Source organism: Budorcas taxicolor, chromosome 4 (genome assembly GCF_023091745.1).
Source record: "Budorcas taxicolor isolate Tak-1 chromosome 4, Takin1.1, whole genome shotgun sequence".
Classification (NCBI taxonomy): domain Eukaryota; kingdom Metazoa; phylum Chordata; class Mammalia; order Artiodactyla; family Bovidae; genus Budorcas; species Budorcas taxicolor.
In genome coordinates this window covers 115317793-115336147 of record NC_068913.1, presented here as the reverse complement: position 1 = coordinate 115336147, position 18355 = coordinate 115317793, and the positions used below count along the sequence as shown (strand labels likewise).

Here is an 18355-nt window from a genome sequence, read left to right as displayed (position 1 = left end):
CCCTGCTACAGACGGCCTCTTCCCAGCCCAGCTCCACCTCAGGCCCCTGACAACCCCTCTGCCCATCCTTGGCTGCTCCAGGCCACTACAGGTGGCACTGGGCTCCCCGAGAGACCCCCAGGCCCCACAGGGCTCCTGGGCGCTGAACCGAGCAGGGAGGGCCCCGGTCACCGATCACCACCAGGCTGGGGGCCCGAGGCCCGCCTGCCACTGGCTCAGCATCCAGAAGGGAGACATCAAGTCGGGTGGATACCAGCTCGGGGCCAGCAGGGGCAAGACACGCATGGCTCCAGGCCCACAAGGGACCAGGCCAGGGGAGTCTTGAGGGGTCGGGGGGGACAGACCAGGGCCTTGCACCAGAAAGGAGAGTGATGGAGCTAGAAACAGGCGGATTTACAGCCCAGCTCTTCCCATAGGGAAAGGGCAGTAAGCGTCTCCGCAGCTCACTGGGCAGAGTGCAGCCCCAGGGCCACAGCCAACAGGCGACGGGACCAGGGAGGGAGGTGAGGTGCCTGTAGGCACCAGCACAGGATGGCATGCCCCTTCTGAATGACAGGCTGGGAGCAGAGAGCTCTGCAGGGTGATGACCTCTGTCTTCTCTAGGCTGGCTGGAGGCGGACTCAGGAAGGCTTATCCAAGGGCCTCCTGAAGGCAGAAGGCTGCCCAGCCCGGCCCATCAGCATGTTCCCTGCTGGCTCCCTGGACAAAGGTTAACAAGGAGTTGGTGCAAAGGAGGTGGTGTTTATTGCTGCAATACAGCGGGATGCTCCTTCCTGGGCGGTTCCACTAGCATCTCATCTCCAAGCTTGAGGGGGAGGAGAGACGGAGGAGAAGGAGGAGAGGAGGAGAAGGGGAGGGGAGGAGGAGGGGGTGGGCTCCCTAATCTCAGGGCCCGGAAGTGGCCTGAGAGATTCAACAACCAGTGCTGCGGGCTAAGAGGGGCCTGACTGCTCCACGTGTTTTTCTGAGCGTACGTGTCTGTTTACGAACTCTCCGCTGTTCTATATACACGTTACTCAGCACAAAGACAGAACACAGACCAAGAAGGAAAAAGAAGCCTTACAAAAACAGCTCCTGCCTGAGACGCCAGGATGGGGTGAGGGGTACACTGCGGCTTTGCTGATGACTTGTCCCGGTACCACTGCTGGGGGTCACAGCTGAGGGGGCCACGGCTGGCAGGATAACCCAGCCCGCCCTTGCTCCGTGAGCTGGAAGGAGGCCCCCACCACGACTAGAAAAGAGCTGGGGGCCTCACCCACCCCGCTGTTCCTCAGTGACCTTGAATCCTGCGTCAGAACCATCTCTGGCCTGCACCACTGGCTACAAAATCAGCACCCTATCCCCTAAGCAGATTCCCTGGTGGCTCAGACGGTAAGGAGTCTGCCTGCAATTCGGGAGACCTGGGTTCAACTCCCAGGTCAAGAAGATCCCCTGGAAAAGGAAATGGCAACCCACTCCAGTATTCTTGCCTGGAAAATCCCAGGGATGGAGGAGCCTGGCAGGCTATGGTCCATGAGGACACAAAGAGTCGGACCCGACTGAGCGACTTCACTCTCCCCTTAAGGCCTGCACCTCCCAGTGCAGCACTTTATTCCATCCAGCCTGAGGGGGATACGCAGAGGCCAGCCAGTCCCTGACTGTGCCATTCGCCTGAGCTCTGCATACCGACAGGCTCCTGCGCTGGCACGTCCACTTCCGGTCGAGCCCACTACCGCTGGCCCAGCGGCAGATGGGAGAGTCCCTCCCCGCCCCTTCTCTCCCCTCACTGGGGTTCAGGATTGGGTTCAGGATTATCTGGCCATGATGCGGAGGGGGCGGGCAGGGACATTAAGTAGGGCAGAGCAGCAGCCACGTGGGACTAAACCACCAAACCCAAGTGACGTGAGCCATGCTGGGGCTCGTGGGCAAAGCCATCCGCAACCAAGACGCTGACTCAGAGGAGCCTGGACGCGCTCTCTCCCCAGACACCCACCCTCTCCTCCAGCCTCTTGCCAAAGAGTGGGGCCTGGGCTCACTCCCCACCTTCCACCTTAAGCAGAACTCTGTGAATTCTGGTTCCGAAATCTGACAATTCCCTCGATGGGAACACGCTTCGTGCTCCAGCCCCCGCAATGCTAGTTACACTTTCAGGCTTTAAGAAAATCTGCGCCGACAAAAAGCCACTGCTAATTCAGTAACACTTCTAAATGGATGTGTATGCCCCCCATCGCTGTGGCCTGAGCAGGTGCTTGGCAAAGGAGCGCTTGCGGAATGACTGAATGAAAACGGCAGGACATACATGAAGGTCACATTACTTTAAAAAATTTTTTTTGAATGTAATACTTTAGGAAGATGAATCCAAAAGGATATACTTCTATATTCAATTTTTCCAATGAAGAGGTATTCTTTTGTTATCTGACAGGATAAAATTAGAGCCCTTCTTCCAATACCAGAGCCACTGGCGGCTCCTGGGCGTCTGAAATGTGGCCAGTCTAAATGGAGAGGCGCTGAGGGTGTAAAACAGGGGAGCTTGAAGACTTTGTTGAAAAAAGAATGTGAGATGGCTCATTAAACATTTTTATATTAACTGTACATTGAAATGATAATATTTCAGATACAATGGGTTAAATAAAACACAGCATTAAAGTTGATTTCCTTTTTCCTTTTGTTTTAAACTTTTTATTTTGTATCGGGGTACAGCCGATGAACAATGTTGTGACAGTTTCAGGTGAGCAGCGAAGGGACCCAGCCATACGTACACGTGTATCCATTCTTGCCTATCTTTTTACTTTCTCATTATGGGTACCTGAAAATCTGAATTTACACGTGTAAATTCACGTATGTAATTGGTGTTGAATTAGAGGAAATACGCTAATCGACAGTCAAAGAGTCAGAGGAAAGCAATGCTGGGTGCCTGTGTGACACACTCCTTGTGACCAGCTGTGGCCCAGGGTCTGTGTCTATCAGCTGGAACCTCAGACAAGATGGGACCAAGCACCCCTGCCCAGCGTCTGCCAGGCTGGACCAACCTCCCCCCAACTCCGCCCCCCAGGTTCACCCACTTGCCCACTTGGGTTCAGGGAGCGTGACTGCTTAGCCACAGCAGCAGGTGATGACCTCACCAAGTCATTGCCCTAGCCCTGCAGAGGCTGGAGCTGCTGTGAACACAGCTGGGGCTGGTCTAAAAACTTCACACCCGTTAACACACTTCAACCTCACAGCAATGAGATGGGTGCTTGTTAACCTCATTTTAGCCACAAGGAAGCCAAGGCACAGAAAGGTTATGGAATTCACCCAAGGTCACACTAAGTGTTAGGGATCCAAATCTAGGCAGCAGGCTTCATTCTACCGCACCATCTGATGTAAAACGGTCTAGAAGAATCTGGAAACAATAACCAAGATAAGTGGGGGCTTCGGAGGGGACTGAAAGCCACCAAATCTTCATAGCATTTCTCACCTTTGGTCTTCATTTAGGGCCCGTTTAACCAAAAGAGTCCAATCGTGTCGACCCCTCCCTGGAAGAGGCCACGTGCAGAGGAGGGGCTGGGCCCTCCCACCAGGAGCAGAGCAGGAGCCCCCCGAGTGCCCAGGCTCCCACCCCACCACACACACAGACACAGACATGCACAGAGAGGCCGTGGCTGGGCTTGAATCCCACTCTAGCAGCTTGGGCTCCAGGTTCGCAAGCCATCAAAACATCAAATTAAAAGGCAAAAGAGAAATTGCTGTGGGCGGGCGCGCTAACAGTGGCAAGGAGGGGCGCTGACAAACAAGAAAGAGAAAGAAAATACACACTATAAACAGGCACGAAAACAGCAAAGGCATGTCCCTCTGGAACCACGTGGTGTGAGCTCACTCATCTTGGTGCCCAGGGCCGCAGGAGGGTCAGAGGGCCGCTAGAGAGACCCAGACCGCAGCTCACCTCCAGCAATGTATGTCTGCTCTGAATTCAGAGACTAAAACTGTCCCACATGTATTAAAAGCAGAGACATCATTTTGCCAACAAAGGTCCGTTTAGTCAAAGCTCTGGTTTTTCCAGTAGTCATGTATGGATGTGAGAGTTGAACCATAAAGAAGGTTAAGCACCAAATAATTGATGCTTTTGAACTGTGGTGCTGGAGAAGACTCTTGAGAGTCCCTTGGACTGCAAGGTCAAACCAGCCAATCCTAAAAGAGATCAACCCTGACTATTCATTGGAAGGACTGATGCTGAAGCCCCAATACTTTGGCCATCTGATGCAAAGAGCGACTCACTGGAAAAGACCCTGATGCTGGGAGAGATTGAAGGCACAGAAGGAAGCAACAGAGGATGAGATGGCTGGAAGGCATCAACGACTCAATGGAGATGGGTTTGAGCAAGCTCTGGAAGATAGTGAAGGACAGGGAAACCTGGCGTGCTGTAGTCCACGAATTTGCAAAGAGTCAAACACGACTGAGCGACTAAACGACAACACGTGTTAAGCAAAAGAGTAACAAACCACAGGGAAGACGAATAACAGATATTAACGAAATTCAACAAAATACAGTGATCAAAAAACCATTGTTGAATCTTAACTCTCACTAGTAATCAAATACACACAAAATCCTTTCATCCTTTCTCTTCTCCTTTCACGGGGACGGGGTACGGGCAGGGAACAGGGAGTCTCTGCCCCAGAAAACAGGAAGGGTTTGCCTGCGGGGTACTGTGGCACGTGTGGCCAAAGTCCCCAGAAGGTCGTGCGGGCCCAACGGCCCTACCATTTTCTTCCTTCTGGGAATCTGTCCAAAGGGAATAAACAGATCTAGGTGTGTAAAGACCTCAGTGTGCAAAGATTTAGGCACCAGCAGGCTTGGCTTGATTGCACAGCCCTGCCCTGGGCACCACGCAGCCTCTCAGATAACCACGAGCCCGCACCGGGCACTCGCTCTGTGCCAGGCAGTGTGCGTCATACGCAGTGCACAGGTAGGCAAGCTCAGAACCTCACACTGAATGGAATCTGTCCTCCATGGAGCAGGAATCCAAGACCCAGATGGCCCACAGGCTAGGAGCACGATCAGGAGGACAGGCCAGGGTGGGGAGGGAGGTTTGGGGGCCTGAATTCTCGCAGCCAGTCAGCTGCAGAATAGGAAGACGATCCCAGGTCTCTGGATTCCCCAACGGGGAGCTGCCAGACGGGTGCTTGAACACAGAGGCCTTTCATGAATCTGTGACTCTGGTTTCCCTTCTCCCCGGTGGAGTATTTTCCAGAGTCCCACTTCTGCTATGAAACGGCAATAATATCATTGATCGTGGAGTAATTAGATGTAGTAGATAGATACGGGAGGGAGGCAGATCGGAGATACCCATCAGACAGACAGCAGGTGCCCCGGGGAGGGGTGGGGTGTTTCTACTTCCTATCACACTGGAATGTGTTCTAACAAGCAGGCGTTACTTTCCCCGTTTAAACATTATTTACATTTTTTAGATGTTCAAATATTTTGGAGTGTTTCCTGACTGAGCATCTTTTCTACCACGTGCAGTATGCATGCTGCTCCCAGAAGGGAGAGCCCCCCTCCAAAAGGCATCATTCAGCCGGGCATACAAGACATCCAGAAGAAAACTATGGCAGGAGAGAAGAGCTCTGAATCGCCCTTCAGTTGTACTCGAAAGCTTCCAAAAGTGAAACTCCAGGTCAAAAGCTTGCCTGAGAAGTACCCAGCACGGCTGACTGTATGTCAGCCTGGCCCAGCAGAGCTCAATCAGTCCATCCATGTGAGAGGAAGAGCCCTAGGCCTGGAACTGGAAAACCAGGCAGAGTCCCTGGGCAGTCTTGGGGATGTGACTTGGACTGTACCTGTACGCTACCAGGCTCCTCCATCCATGGGATTCATCAGACAAGAATACTGGAGTGGGTTGCCATTTCCTTCTCCAGGGGATCTTCTGGAAGCAGGGATCAAACCTGGGGTCTCCCACATTGCAGGCAGACACTTTACCCTCTGAGCCATCAGGGACACCTTCTAGGTCCTAGGCGATCTCATTTGCAAAATGGGGATGATATGTGCATACCCCAGAAGAATGCAAGGGCAGAGGCCTCATGACAATCTCCAGCAGGCAGGCGAGGAATATTCACTGGTGGGACACCACATAGCCCAAGGTCCACACCTCAAAGCAGGTGATTCGGGTCACCTCTCCTTCCCACTTCCATAACCCCAGAGCTTAGCTCCCTGAGCCAAACCAGCTGCCCCGTGCCCTTGGCCTGTGTGGTGGAAGCCGGCTAGATGACAGGAAGAATGCAACTGGTTCAACAAAACCCCTATTCTCTGTTTAATCAAGTTACCTGCAGAGAATGGGGGTAAGCCAAAGGGTCCTGGGTAGGTGTTCAGGCAACGCTGAACAGGCCCCTAGGTTCACAGGGCCCTGGGTCGGCCCCCTTCAGCCTCAGCTCCTCCAGGTTAGGGTCTCCTTCCTCCCTCCATTTCTGAGGTTCTGAGATCAGAGGCCCGCTGACAGCGGCGCGGAAGGGCTCACGGCCAAATGCACGGCATGGACACTAAGAGCTCATTCATCCAATTCTCCCGCCTGGTTTCCCTGTGGCCCTGTGCCCTCTGCTCCAGCCGGCACCAAACGGAGAGTTCATTCTCAAATACGAATGAGAAGGGAAAGAGTTAATCGCTCAGTCGTGCTCGACTCTATTTGTGGCCCCCTGGACTGTAGCCCACCAGGCTCCTCTGTCCATGGGGCTTCTCCAGGCAAGAATACTGGAGTGGGTGGACATTTCCCTCTCCAGGGCATCTTCCCAACCCAGGGATTGAACCCAGGTCTCCAGCATTGCAGGCAGATTCTTTACCATCGGAGGCACCAGGGAAGCCCCAACCTGCTTTCAGATAACACCTGCTTGCTTCAACCAGACAGCTCCTGCTTCAACCCTCCAGTGACTGCCCATCTCCTGCAGGCTTAAGTGCCACCTTGAGTGGATTCCTGGAATAAGGTGAGCTGTAAATGAATTCATACAGGATAAAACGTTCAAAACTCCTGCACCAGGGTCCTTCCCCTGTGGACTCAGTGCTCAGGCACGCAGACCAGCCTGCGGCTCCTTGAACCCCATCCCTTGCTACCTTTGCACACCTGCTCCCCCTGCACGGAGCATCCCCCAGACCCCGTGCCTGGCACACACATTCAATTAAAGAAGTAAATGGTAGGGACTTCCCTGGCAGTCCAGTGGTTAAGACTCCAGCTTCCACTGCAGGGGGCGCGGGTTTGATCCCTAGTGAAGGAACCAAAGTCTCACATGTTTGGTGCAGCCAAAAACAAATAAATGCATAAATAAATGGTAGAAGCAAGCTACGGTACATGCCAGCCATGGGCGTGTTTAGGAACACGGACTGTCTTCCAAAGCTGGCAGAGAGCTGGAACGCAGTGAAGGAGGACTAAATGGTTGGGGGTGGGGGGGCATCTCCAGGCTCCCCCCACCGAGTTCCTGCAGGCTTGGGGTCTTGACAAGCCTTTCCCAGCCTCTCATCTTCGCCCTGCTTTTCTTAAAACTTGGGCTTTACTCTTGCCACTCCCAGGCCCCGCTCTGGGACCTGCTAAGGGCTGATCCATTCACCTTCAGTGTCCAGAGTGCTGGCTCTGCCCCGCCCTCCCCTCCTGCTCTCCGCAGTGCTAGATGCAACTGGGCCACATTGCAGGAGCTAATACACGTATCTGGAACAAATGCAGCTTTCCCTGGCCCCTGGCACCCACACCAATATCCTCTTTTTGAGAATTCCTAGAGCTCTTTAGTGCAAAGTCCTCAATAACCGGTCCCCCAAGAGGCATGCATTCCCCAAAGCAGCTAATTACCACAATGGCCCCGGGGATGTTACACACCCTGGGCCCCCATCCCAAACCCACCAAGTGAGATCTCTTGGAGGCAGCAAGCCCCGCGGGCTCGTGTTATCAGCAGGTTGAGGAATGCCTATCCCCAGGAGCAGGAGAAGGGAATCAGCTCAGGACAGAGCTTTTCTGTCTCCAGAATGGACCCAATGCTTCTCTCCACATCACAGGGCTCTTGCTGGGATCTGGTCACAGGAGAGGAAACAAGGGACAGAATCTACAGCTCTGGGGAGACCTGCAGCTGCAGAGGCTCTGACCGCCCTGCCCAAGGTTCCGGGCCACCTTCTCCCCTTAGCCTGGATTTGAACCAGGAACACCCGCACCTCTTTCTATCTGAGTCCCTTTAGAATGTTACCAAGCCCGGAGCCCATGGAGGTAGGCAGACAATGCCTCAGTGAGTAACAGGACAGCCATGTGCTGCCCTGACCAAGGAATTTCACTGCTGGAGGAAGGCAGGCCTGGACCCAGCAGAGGCCAGGCTCCTCACTCTCTCCCTCTTCATGGTGGCCTCGCAGCTTGAGGACTGGGGCAATCCTGGGGGCCACTCCCCAAGCCAGCTCTCCAGCAGGACCACACTCCTGTGTCCCGGCTCACCAGCTAGAGGCTTCACTTTCCTGAAGTTTTATTTTACAATAGGGGTTTCCCTATGTGGCTCAGATGGTAAAGAATCTGCCTCCAAGGCAGGAGACCCACGCTCCATCCCTGGGTCGGGAAGATCCCCTGGAGAAGGGAATGGCCACCCACTCCAGGATTCTGGCCTGGAGAATCCCATGGGCAGAGGAGCCTGGCAGGCAACAGTCCATGGGGTCGCCAAGGGTCGGACATGACTGAGCGATGAGCCCTTTTTTGCACACTGTAGACAAGTTACATTGATAAAACATGCTTTTAAACTCAAATAAGTTAAAACATCTCAAAAAAAAAAAAAAAAAACTTGCAGGAACACCAAGGGCCATAGGAACAAGTTAACCAGTTGACGAAAAGCTGCCCAGGACCACGGTCTGATTCCTGGCTGTGTGTCACCCCGGGGCAGACCTCTCTGAGCTCAGGGCTACTCAGAGACAAGCCTGCCTTTCCAGGCCACCCGCGGGGACCCCAAGGGCGGCCTTTCCCAACAGCTCATCCCAGCTCCCAGCTCACATGGCCCAGCACACCTGGGTCCCACGTGCCCAGGTTGTCCCCATCTGGACCTGGATCCTCTGAGGCCCTCTTTCTAGGACACGGGGCACACCATCAGGTCCCCTACTCCTCCAAGCCTCAGTGCCCCAACCAGGGCGGCGAGGGTGGCTCAGAGGCTCCGCAGGCGGTGAGCTGTCTCCCCCTCCATCCTGGCTCTTGATGATACCCTCATACATTCCATAAGGCCTAACAGTGGACAGGTTCTCTCTTTCCTTGCCCTTGGAGGGAAAAGGAACTCCCTCCCTCCAGATCCTGTCCTGAAACACAGGAAAGCTCAGAGTTCCTCTGCTTCTTCCTGCTCTGGCCACAGGGTTCAGAGGGGCTGAGAGAGGGCAGGAGGACAGGGTGCCACTGAGCCTTCTCAGTCCCAAAGGGACCCCTGACCACACCTCACCGGTCACCTCCAGGGTTAGGATGAACGCCCATCACCAAAGCACCACCGAGTGAGGCTTACTCCACACGAGGGAAATGTCATCCCTCGCCACACATAGGATCGGCCTCCCTGGTGATGGATGTGTTTATGTAACAGCCTCTCGACCCAGGTCTGCGGGGGCCCTGGCAGGGGGTTGAGGGGGGAGCTGGTCAGGCTCCTAGGGTGAGCAGGGAAATGGCTCGCCTGCGAAGCTGCCCCCCACCCCGCCCTCCGCTGGGGAGGCGGGGATGCTGTTTGCAGGACAGCGGCAATATGGTTTGGCAGATGGCAAAAGGAAGGATATAGGGCAGAAATCGGAGAAGGAGTTTTCTGGGCTTGTTTTTTTCTTTTTGATGCCTGCCTACAGTGGAAAAGCTAGGGCGACAGAAGTGGGAAAGTAGGGGTGAGGTGGAGAATCAAGATGGGTTCCAGGAGAGAGGCTGGCCAAAAGAAAGGGGGGGGCTATGGGGGGGGAACGGAGGAACGAGGGAGGCGGCCTCGCCAAGAAAAAGCAGGGAAGTAGAGACCAGGAGAGCTGCGAGTGGATGTGTGAGGAGCAGCTGGGCCTGGTGACAATGAGACACCAGGTCCCAGAATCCGAGATGGTGACACGGAGCTTCCAGGCGTGGTAGACAGAACGCAGGGTACTTCCAAACCGCAGTGGGGAAGTTGGTCACGGGGGTGGGCGCTAGAGGGGGAAATTCTGCCTGTCGTGTTGGATTCAGGACGGGGGTGAACACCCAAGTGTGGCCCAAGAATGCTGGCTTGCACATCACAGAAGATGCTTGGCCAGAAACCTCCTGAGCTGGGGAGGGGGTGTGGGCGATTGCTCTTAAGGAATCGGAAGTTAGAGGTGGTGTCCAGCAGAGACCCTGCCTCTCCCCGCTCGGCCTGCCTTCCTCCACACCCCCCACCCCATGGCTGTCCCACCAAGCCTCTTCCCCCTCCAAAAGGGGGCGGGGGGTGGGTGAGGGAGGCATCTGGGCACTGATGGAACTTACTTCCTCTGGGGGAAATCGGGAAGCCACAGGGAATGGCAGCTCTCCCCGCCCCGCCTCTTCAGACTGGGGAGGAAAAATTGGTCATCTCCGCTCTTTTGGGGGCCCCTGGCTCACACATATGCCACCTCCTGGTCCCCAGCCACACCGATGATTCAGGCCATTTACTCAGATCCAAGCTAATGAGGTTTTTTTTTTTTTTCTGTCACCTAATTAGTTCACAGTGAACTCAGCCTGGAGAGGGATGAGCAAGGGCTGGGCAAGGGACAGCAAGAAGTCAGAGGGGACCATGTCGAGAACAGAGAGGAACTCCAGCTCTAAACGAGGTCCCCTACCCCCCCCCCAAAAAGCCAATGACTCCTTCCTCAGCCGTGGGGACCCCTAAAAGCAGACAGGGGTTGTTCAGGGGAAGGACACCCCACCCCAAAAGCCTCACACAAAGAAAGACGCCAGTGGGGCCCTCCTGTGAGACCCCAGTAGTGGACAGGCCCCTTCCCATCAACTCCAGGTCCTCGGCAAAAGGCCCTGCCCTTTCCCGGCATTTCTGAACCCACCACCTGCTGGGGGGCGACCGCATTCAAAGGGAAAGGAGCAGGAGGAGGAAGCAGATGGCCCAGGCCCAGGTCCATCTGCCCCACGGGCGCTCAAAGGTCACCATGCCGCCGAAGTGGGGGGTGCTGCCGATGCTGTCTGTCCCCACCACACCAGGGGTCCTGGCACATCTGCCAGCAGCGTGCCCCCACTTCCTCTGCCCCTCAGCTGCCAAGTGCAGGCCTGAGAGCCTAGAGAAAGGAGCGCTGGGTAACTAAGTGGCCCACGGTTCCAGTTTCCGACGCCTGGCACCCGAGTCCCTGGAGGTCGGTCAGCGCCCAGGAGCCCCCAGCTCGCCTCTGGAGCCGCTCCCTGGAGAGCAGCGGCGGGTGTCCGGCGCGCGTTGGACCCAGCGAAGGCGACACTGGCCCGGCCGAGGCCTCTCACGCGGCCCCCGGTGACCCAGCCCCGCGCCAGGCCTGCCCAGCTCCCGGCCGCCGCGGCGTGCGGGGTCTGCGTAGGCAGAGAGGGCCTCGAGGAGGGCCACCCTCCGGGGCCCGCGGGCGCCGGGCCCGGGAACGCTGCCATCCACTAACGGCAGGCTCCGATTCACCGCTGCGAGGCGGGCAGGGCCGGGGCGGCAGCTGAGACGCCTCTCCGGCAGCGGCCCCACCTCCTGGCCCGCCGAGGCCCTCCGCCGCGCCCACCCTCCTGGGCCATGCCCGACCAGACCGGGCCCCAGGGCCCCGGAACCTCCGCGGCTCCAAGCGCACCCGTCCCCGCAGCGACGCCACCCTCACAGCCTGGAGCCCGCAGATCAGAAAACGTGTCCCCCGGCACGGGACCTGCCCCCCAGCCCCAAAGTGTCGCCAGACGAGAAATGGCGAAGCCGCCGCCAGCTCTGCACCGCCAGCGATCGGCAAACCGCGTGGCCCCGACCTCAGGCGCGCGAGGACCCCCCAGACCGGGAAAGCGTGGCCAGAACAGGCCGGCGAAGCCCCCGGCCGGGGCCGGAGAGGCCTCCGCGCCCCGGCTCCCGCAGCCCCCGGCTCCGCTCACCCTCGATGGAGATGACGTGCTCCCGGATCTGATTCTGCAGCGCCAGGTCCTCGATGCGCTCGATCAGGTCGTAGATGGCGTAGATATTGGGATGCACGGACTCGAAGCGCTGGATCTCGGCCCGGATGGCCGCCGAGTTGGAGAGCGCGAACTGCTGGGGGGGCCCGCCGGCCAGCTGCTGCGAGGGGCCGCCGCCGCCCCCGGCCCCCGGCCCTGCGCCGCCGAACTGCCCGCCGCCCCCCGCGCCGCCGCCGCCGCTGCCTCCCGGCGCCGCCAGGCTCTGCTGCTGCTGCGGGCTCTGTCCCCCGCCCGCCTGGAAGTTCATGGCTCCGGAGCCGCGGGGCCCGAGGCGGGCCCGGCCGGGGCCCGGGGCGGCGCTGCGGCGGCGGCGGCGGCGGCGGGCGGGCGCGCGGGGCTGGCGGGGCCCGGACTACGGAGCGGGCGGCGCGGGGCTAGTGCATGGGGCCGAGGGCTGGGGGCAGAGGCCAGGAGGCGCCGCCGCGCACGCTGGGGCCGCTGCTGCCGGGCGCTCCCAGGCGCCGCGATCCCGCTGCCTGGAAGCCGCCTCCAGCGGCAACAACAACGGGACCGGGAGCGCGCGGCCCGGGCCCTCCCCCCCGCGTCATGCGCACGCACCACCGCCCCCGCCGGCTCCGGCACACGCAGCCGGAGCCCCCCTCCCCGCCGCCCCCGCCCCTCCAGCGCGCGGGCCCCAACGCCCCCGCCCCTCTCTAGCTGGCTGGCGAAGCAGCCTCCACCCCCGAGCCGCGCGCTCGGCCCCGGCGGCCGGCCCCTCCCACCCAGCCTGGGCCCTTCCGCCTCCTTTCCAGCCCCCACCACACCCGCTGCGAGGGCCACTCGCTTGGAGGGGACAGCTGCCCTGCCCGCCTCGCCGCCCCAGCTGTCGCTTTCGCCCCCCTGCGCTGGTCTGGGTGGAGTGTCTGTTCTCCGGGCAGTGCCGGGATGCTGATGAACGCGGCTGGTGGGCCGAGGAGGGTCGCCGCCCCGGACCCAACTGCGCCTCGCCTACACTGTCCTGCCATCCGTGCGGCACAGGCTCCCCTGTCCCTGGGCCCCGAGGTCACCGCTAGAGACCACGCCAACTCAGGGTTCTTTCTCAGGCCCTCCCTGGACTTTCCATTGCCGGCTGCGGGCACCGAGGCTGGGAATCTGGGTCTCTGGTTTCTATTTCCAGATCTTCCTGAGACCTTCATCTGCGGGGCCCTTGAAAATGACACTTGAAACAACAACGTCCTCGCTCTTATCTTCCAGCCTCTCCTAAAAGATCCCCACTGCCGGACTGGTGGAGGATTCAGTGAGTGCTGCTGGACCTCCCTGGAAAGGGGAAGGAAGAAAATAATCAAATACTATGCCTTCTTCCCCCCCTCACCCCATTTAAGACACTCACCAGGGTCCACATGGTGGCCTCAGTTTTCCTTGTTTTCTCTCCTTTGTCCATCCTGTGTTCCTGTCCACTCCCAGGGCCAGGAAGCCCCCTTCAATGTCCTAGTTCCTCTGCATCCTCATTGCTAAAGCTGAATGCAGATTCACTAGCCACCCCCTTCCCCCCGGCTTTTCCTAAACCCCATAAGAGGTGGCTTGTGCAGAACCCAGGTCCCAGCCAATCAGCCTGCCAGGACTCTACCCCCATGTCCTCTGGCACAGTTGACAGATACCATCCTTTTTACATACACTTCCACTTCCAAAATACCCAAGCTGGGTATTTTCCCAGCATAAAGTTGCCCACCATTTAAGCTACCCACACCACTTGACCCCAGTACCAACCTGGTCACCTTTCTAAGTATCTTGGACCTTCCAAAGAACCTAGTGCAAGCTAATCAACACCTTGGGGCTTCCCAAGCTCCAGAGAGGTGTGGGTCCTACCTACCTGCTTGTTCTGAAGAATGTCTTTCACCCTCTTTGGGTTTCATCTGAAAAATATTTAGTGGTTGAACAGATCACCTAGCCTAATATTCTGTAAGTCTAAAAGCAGTACCGTACATGTATTTTAGATGCTTAATTAGAACTGAAAGCAAGAAGTTGCAGTAGGTACCTCCCAGGAGAGATGCTGAAGGTAAAGAGCCCCTCAAAAGTGTTGCCCCAGCAGTTGGCACACGCCTGTTTTAGCACTAGTGGGCCAATTGTCTGTGTCCTCTATTAGTACATTAGCTACATGAGGGCGGGGATACAGTCTGATTCGCCATTGTATTCCCAGAGTCTGACCCAGCGCCCAGCACATGCTATACATTTAATGAATACTTCTAGAATAACTGGATAAATGGGAAGGAACTAGAGATAAGTTATTAATCGTTCTGCATGTTGTAAGTCTAAACTGACAGTCCCAAGGCAACATTTGGAGTGTTTGCTCCCATAAGTAGGCATAGGCTATCAGGGCACCAGGGTACATTACTTTTAATCAAGACTGACCTATAAAGTTTGTGGCTATAGGAACCCAAAGGAAGGAGGGAAAACCCATAGAAATTAACTTGGTTCAGGTCACATGAGGCTCAACATCGCCTGTACAACAATACTCTTAAGGATCCAATTTCTGAGCCCAAATTTCAGGGGAGGAAGCGTTCTAAGTGAATAAATATCTACCGTGTGACAGATCCCCTCTACAGTTTTCACACTTCTTTAATAAAACAAACTTCTCCCATTACAATTGTCTTCTGAGGTAAGTTTTAAGAATGAAGAAATTTAGGTTCATATAGATTCAATAATGCACTCAAGGTCATATAGTTGATAAGCACAGGATAAGGGGTCAGAATTTTTTGCCATGTTCCAAAGTCTATGCTCCTCACAGTCTTACAGGAGCCCAGTGGAGGAGGAGCCAGGTAAATAAGGCAGCCCCAAGCCCCCCAGAGGATGAGATGGCTGGATGGCATCACCGACTCAATGGACATGAGTGGGTAAACTCCGGGAGTTGGTGATGGACAGGGAGACCTGGTGTGCTGCAATCCATGGGGTCCCAAAGAGTCGGATACGACTGAGCGACTGAACTGAACTGAAACCTCCCATGGCCAGCCCTGAAGACCCATCTCCTCAGCCAGCCTTGGGGGCAGGGAGCGGGGCGGGCAGCCCGTGGATACTGGGCTCTGGGCTGAAGAGTCAACGTGGAGGGTCCACTCTGACTTAAGAGTAGGCCGGCGTAGGGTCCACTTGCGCTCCCCAAAGACTGCATCACCAAACCCCGGGTGGGGCGGGGGGGTGATATGACAGACTTAGCCAGAAACCAGCTGACGTTGGTTTCTGATGTGATACACGTCCTGGCTGCCCGCGGGTGAGGGAGAGGATCCTGCTGTCCCCTACCTCGCCCCGAACCTCTGCGGGCTAGCACAACCTCAAAGCCGCCGCCGCCAGCCCCTCAGCGATCTGTGGGGGCTCGGCGCAGGCGGCTGAACTCCGCACGTGGGTCCGCAGCGCAGAACGCTGGACTGCGCATCCTTCCAGACTACAAGACCCACAATGCTCCGGGCGGCGGCGGCGGGGAAGGAGGGGGTGCCTCCAGGTGTCTGCGACCTCGCCACCTCCCTCCCGGAAGTGCCCGAGGGTCCGCTATGGAGCTGGCGGAGCCTGGAGGTGAGTCCCTGTGCCGTGGCCGCACCACCCCGCTGCCCCAGCAGCTGGCCCGGCTGGCCCCGCCCCGGGATCTCTCGCGCCCGCCAGCCACTCGGGGTGTGGGGGCGGGCGGCGGGAAGATGCGAAGGGTGGTGGAGGATGGAGGTGGGGAGGGCAAAGTCTTGGGTTCCCGGGCGAGATCTGGGGTCTTGCAGCAGGCTGGGTTTGGAGAGGTTTCCCAGGGGAGGCGCGGGGTCGGGACGCCTTGGGTGGGGTTTGAGTGGACCAGGGGGGCCGAGTTGGGGTGGGGGCTAGGGGTGGGGGGTGGGGGGTGGGGGCTGGGGGTGGGGGGTGGGGGCTGGGGGTGGGGGGTGGGGGTGGGGGCTGGGGGTGGGGGCTGGGGGTGGGGGCTGGGGGTGGGGGGTGGGGGCTGGGGGTGGGGGGTGGGGGCTGGGGGTGGGGGCTAGGGGTGGGGGCTAGGGGTGGGGGCTAGGGGTGGGGGTGGGAACCCTCGGAGGTTCCAGTTTGCCAAAGGGAAGCAGTTTGACATATGGCGTGGGGAAGCGTTGGGAAGCTGTCCTGTGCTGCGGGTGGGGGTTGGCTGAATGGTAAGGGGGCGTTGTGCGTGTGCGTAGAGACCTTTTTTCTACCCGCTTGGAGAAACTTTAGCGATGGAGCAGTATTAATAGATAGGCTTTGCCGTGAAATAGGCAAAGGAGTAGATAAACTTTGAGATGACCTAAATGGGGAGAATAGGTAAGCTTTGGGGTGGTTTGGTAGGGGCTGAATTTAAGGGAGAGGTTGCTTAGAAGGTCAAAGCTCTGACTTCGGAATAGGGTTTGGGTGAATTGTGGAACTGCTTAAAGACCTGAAATTTAGGTTACAGAAGATTAGGACTTGTGATTTGGTGTTGGGAAGGGGTATGTATATGTCCCAGGGTAGGGCTGGGATAACTGGGCGGAATGAGGACTGTGGGAGAGTTGTGGTGGGATGGGGTCAGGGGCCCCCTGAAGTTCAGAGGGCTCTTGGTGGGTGAGCCAGCCCCTCATGGGTTCTTTGTGCCTCTCCAGCCCGGTAGCGTGGCAGGCAAGGCAGGTGCCATGGCCTTGATCGAAGGGGTAGGTGATGAGGTGACCATCCTTTTCTCGGTGCTTGCCTGCCTTCTGGTGCTGGCTCTCGCCTGGGTCTCAACGCACACTGCCGAGGGCGCCGATCCACTGCCCCAGCCGTCAGGGACCCCAACACCAACGCAGCCCAGTGAAGCCATGGCGGTCATGGACAGCATCAGAGGGGAGGCCCCAGGAGCTGAGACCCCCGGCCTGAGACATCGAGGTCAGGCGGCACCACCAGAACCCGGCGTGGGGCTCGCAGCAACGCCGCCACCTCCGGACTCCCCCCAGGAGCCCCTCGTACTTCGGCTGAAATTCCTCAACGATTCTGAGCAGGTGGCCAGAGCCTGGCCCCACGACACCATTGGCTCCTTGAAAAGGTAAGCCGGGAGGATGACAGGAAGGAAGTGCTAAAGAGTAGGGCGGGGATGATCACAGTCCTAGAAGGGCCAGCAGAGATCCCGGAGATCCTCTTATAGATGAGGAAACTGAGGCCCCTAGTCACACACTGTATTGCTCCCCTGAAGCAGGAGGGCCCCCCACACACACACCGTGGAGGCCAGAGGTGAGGGTAGGAGAGTTGTTCCGGACCAGGGGCCAGGAGTGCCTGAGACTCGCTCTATTACCCAGGTCCCTCTCTCCTCAGGACCCAGTTTCCCGGCCGGGAACAGCACGTGCGACTCATCTACCAAGGGCAGCTACTAGGAGACGACACCCAGACCCTGGGCAGCCTTCACCTCCCTCCCAACTGTGTCCTCCACTGCCACGTGTCCACACGGGTGGGTCCCCCCCTCCCGCCCTGCCCACCGGGGTCCGAGCCAGGCCCCTCAGGGCTGGAAGTAGGCAGCCTGCTGCTGCCCCTGCTCCTTCTGCTGCTGCTTCTGCTATGGTACTGCCAGATCCAGTACCGGCCCTTCTTTCCCCTGACCGCCACTCTGGGTCTGGCCGGCTTCACCCTGCTCCTCAGCCTCCTGGCCTTTGCCATGTACCGCCCGTAGTGCCTCCACGGGCTCTTGGCCACGCCACCGGCCTCTCGGGACCTTGCTCGCCACGACAAGGTGGGAGCTGCTGTCTGCCCAGGCCCGCCTCTCCGACCTGCCTCTTCCCACTACCCTGGAGCCCAGCGCTGCGCGGCAGAGCACTCCGAGGGGCGGCGGAAGCCCCTCCCTGTGACCTTCATGGCTCTGGGCCACCTCCCGGGGCAGCTGGCCCTCAGCGCCCCCTGACAGTGGGCTACCCCGAGTCAGACAGCTGCTGTCGTTGCCTTGGCCCTGGACAGAGCGGGGCCACGCCCCTGGGCCCTTAGGGCTCAGCCTGAGGACCTGGGCACCTCTTAGTCCCGGATCGCTCCTTGGCTGGTTTGGGGGCCCGAGGACTGGGAAGGGCTGGAGAAGGGGAGTCGGGATGGGTGGAGGGGGCTTTCTGGAACACGTGCAGATTAAATAACTGTGAAGTTTTCACTCTTGGCCTAGTGTCTGCGTGTGTGGGTCGCGGAGGAGGGGGTCTAGGGGGAGCTCTGCCCTACTGGGAGAAAAGGGGTGGGCCAGATGCTTCGCCCTACCCTGCCCTGCCCGCCCAGGCCAACCGCTGCTCACTCCCCTCTGCACCCCAATCTCATCCCCCAGCCCTTTGGCCCCGCCTCTGCCCCGCCCCTACCCCCCCAGTCCTTTGGCCCCGCCCCGCCCCGGCGCCGCGCGCG

General features: G+C 58.2%; 2 protein-coding genes across 4 annotated transcripts in view; one reads left to right on the top strand and one right to left on the bottom strand.

The window, feature by feature from the left end:
* Positions 1-12314, bottom strand: part of AGAP3 (ArfGAP with GTPase domain, ankyrin repeat and PH domain 3) — a 56348-nt gene extending 44034 nt beyond the window's left edge. For both annotated transcript variants that reach the window (XM_052638504.1, XM_052638505.1), the window contains exon 1: positions 11990-12314. In XM_052638504.1, the coding sequence (XP_052494464.1) occupies positions 11990-12314 (325 nt within the window). The remainder of the gene's footprint in view (positions 1-11989) is intronic.
* Positions 12315-15486: 3172 nt separating this feature from the next.
* Positions 15487-18085, top strand: TMUB1 (transmembrane and ubiquitin like domain containing 1). Of its 2 annotated transcripts, XM_052638886.1 has the most exons (3): positions 15487-15568; positions 16618-17036; positions 17303-18085. In XM_052638886.1, exons 2-3 carry the CDS (start codon positions 16648-16650, stop codon positions 17652-17654), a joined length of 741 nt encoding a protein of 246 aa, XP_052494846.1. In that variant the 5' UTR covers positions 15487-15568; positions 16618-16647; the 3' UTR covers positions 17655-18085. The 2 variants fall into 2 exon arrangements, with proteins under 2 accessions (XP_052494846.1, XP_052494845.1); XM_052638885.1 differs by lacking the exon at positions 15487-15568 and having other exon boundaries at positions 16510-17036.
* The last annotated feature ends 270 nt before the right edge of the window (positions 18086-18355 follow it).

What these genes read in the sequence shown, in the direction of transcription:
- TMUB1 (XM_052638885.1), top strand. Translation starts at nt 16,510, where the DNA reads ATGAGGACTGTGGGAGAGTTGTGGTGGGATGGGGTCAGGGGCCCCCTG. An exon ending in ACCATTGGCTCCTTGAAAAG is followed by an intron (nt 17,037 to 17,302) that starts GTAAGCCGGGAG and finishes CTCTCTCCTCAG; the next exon opens with GACCCAGTTTCCCGGCCGGG.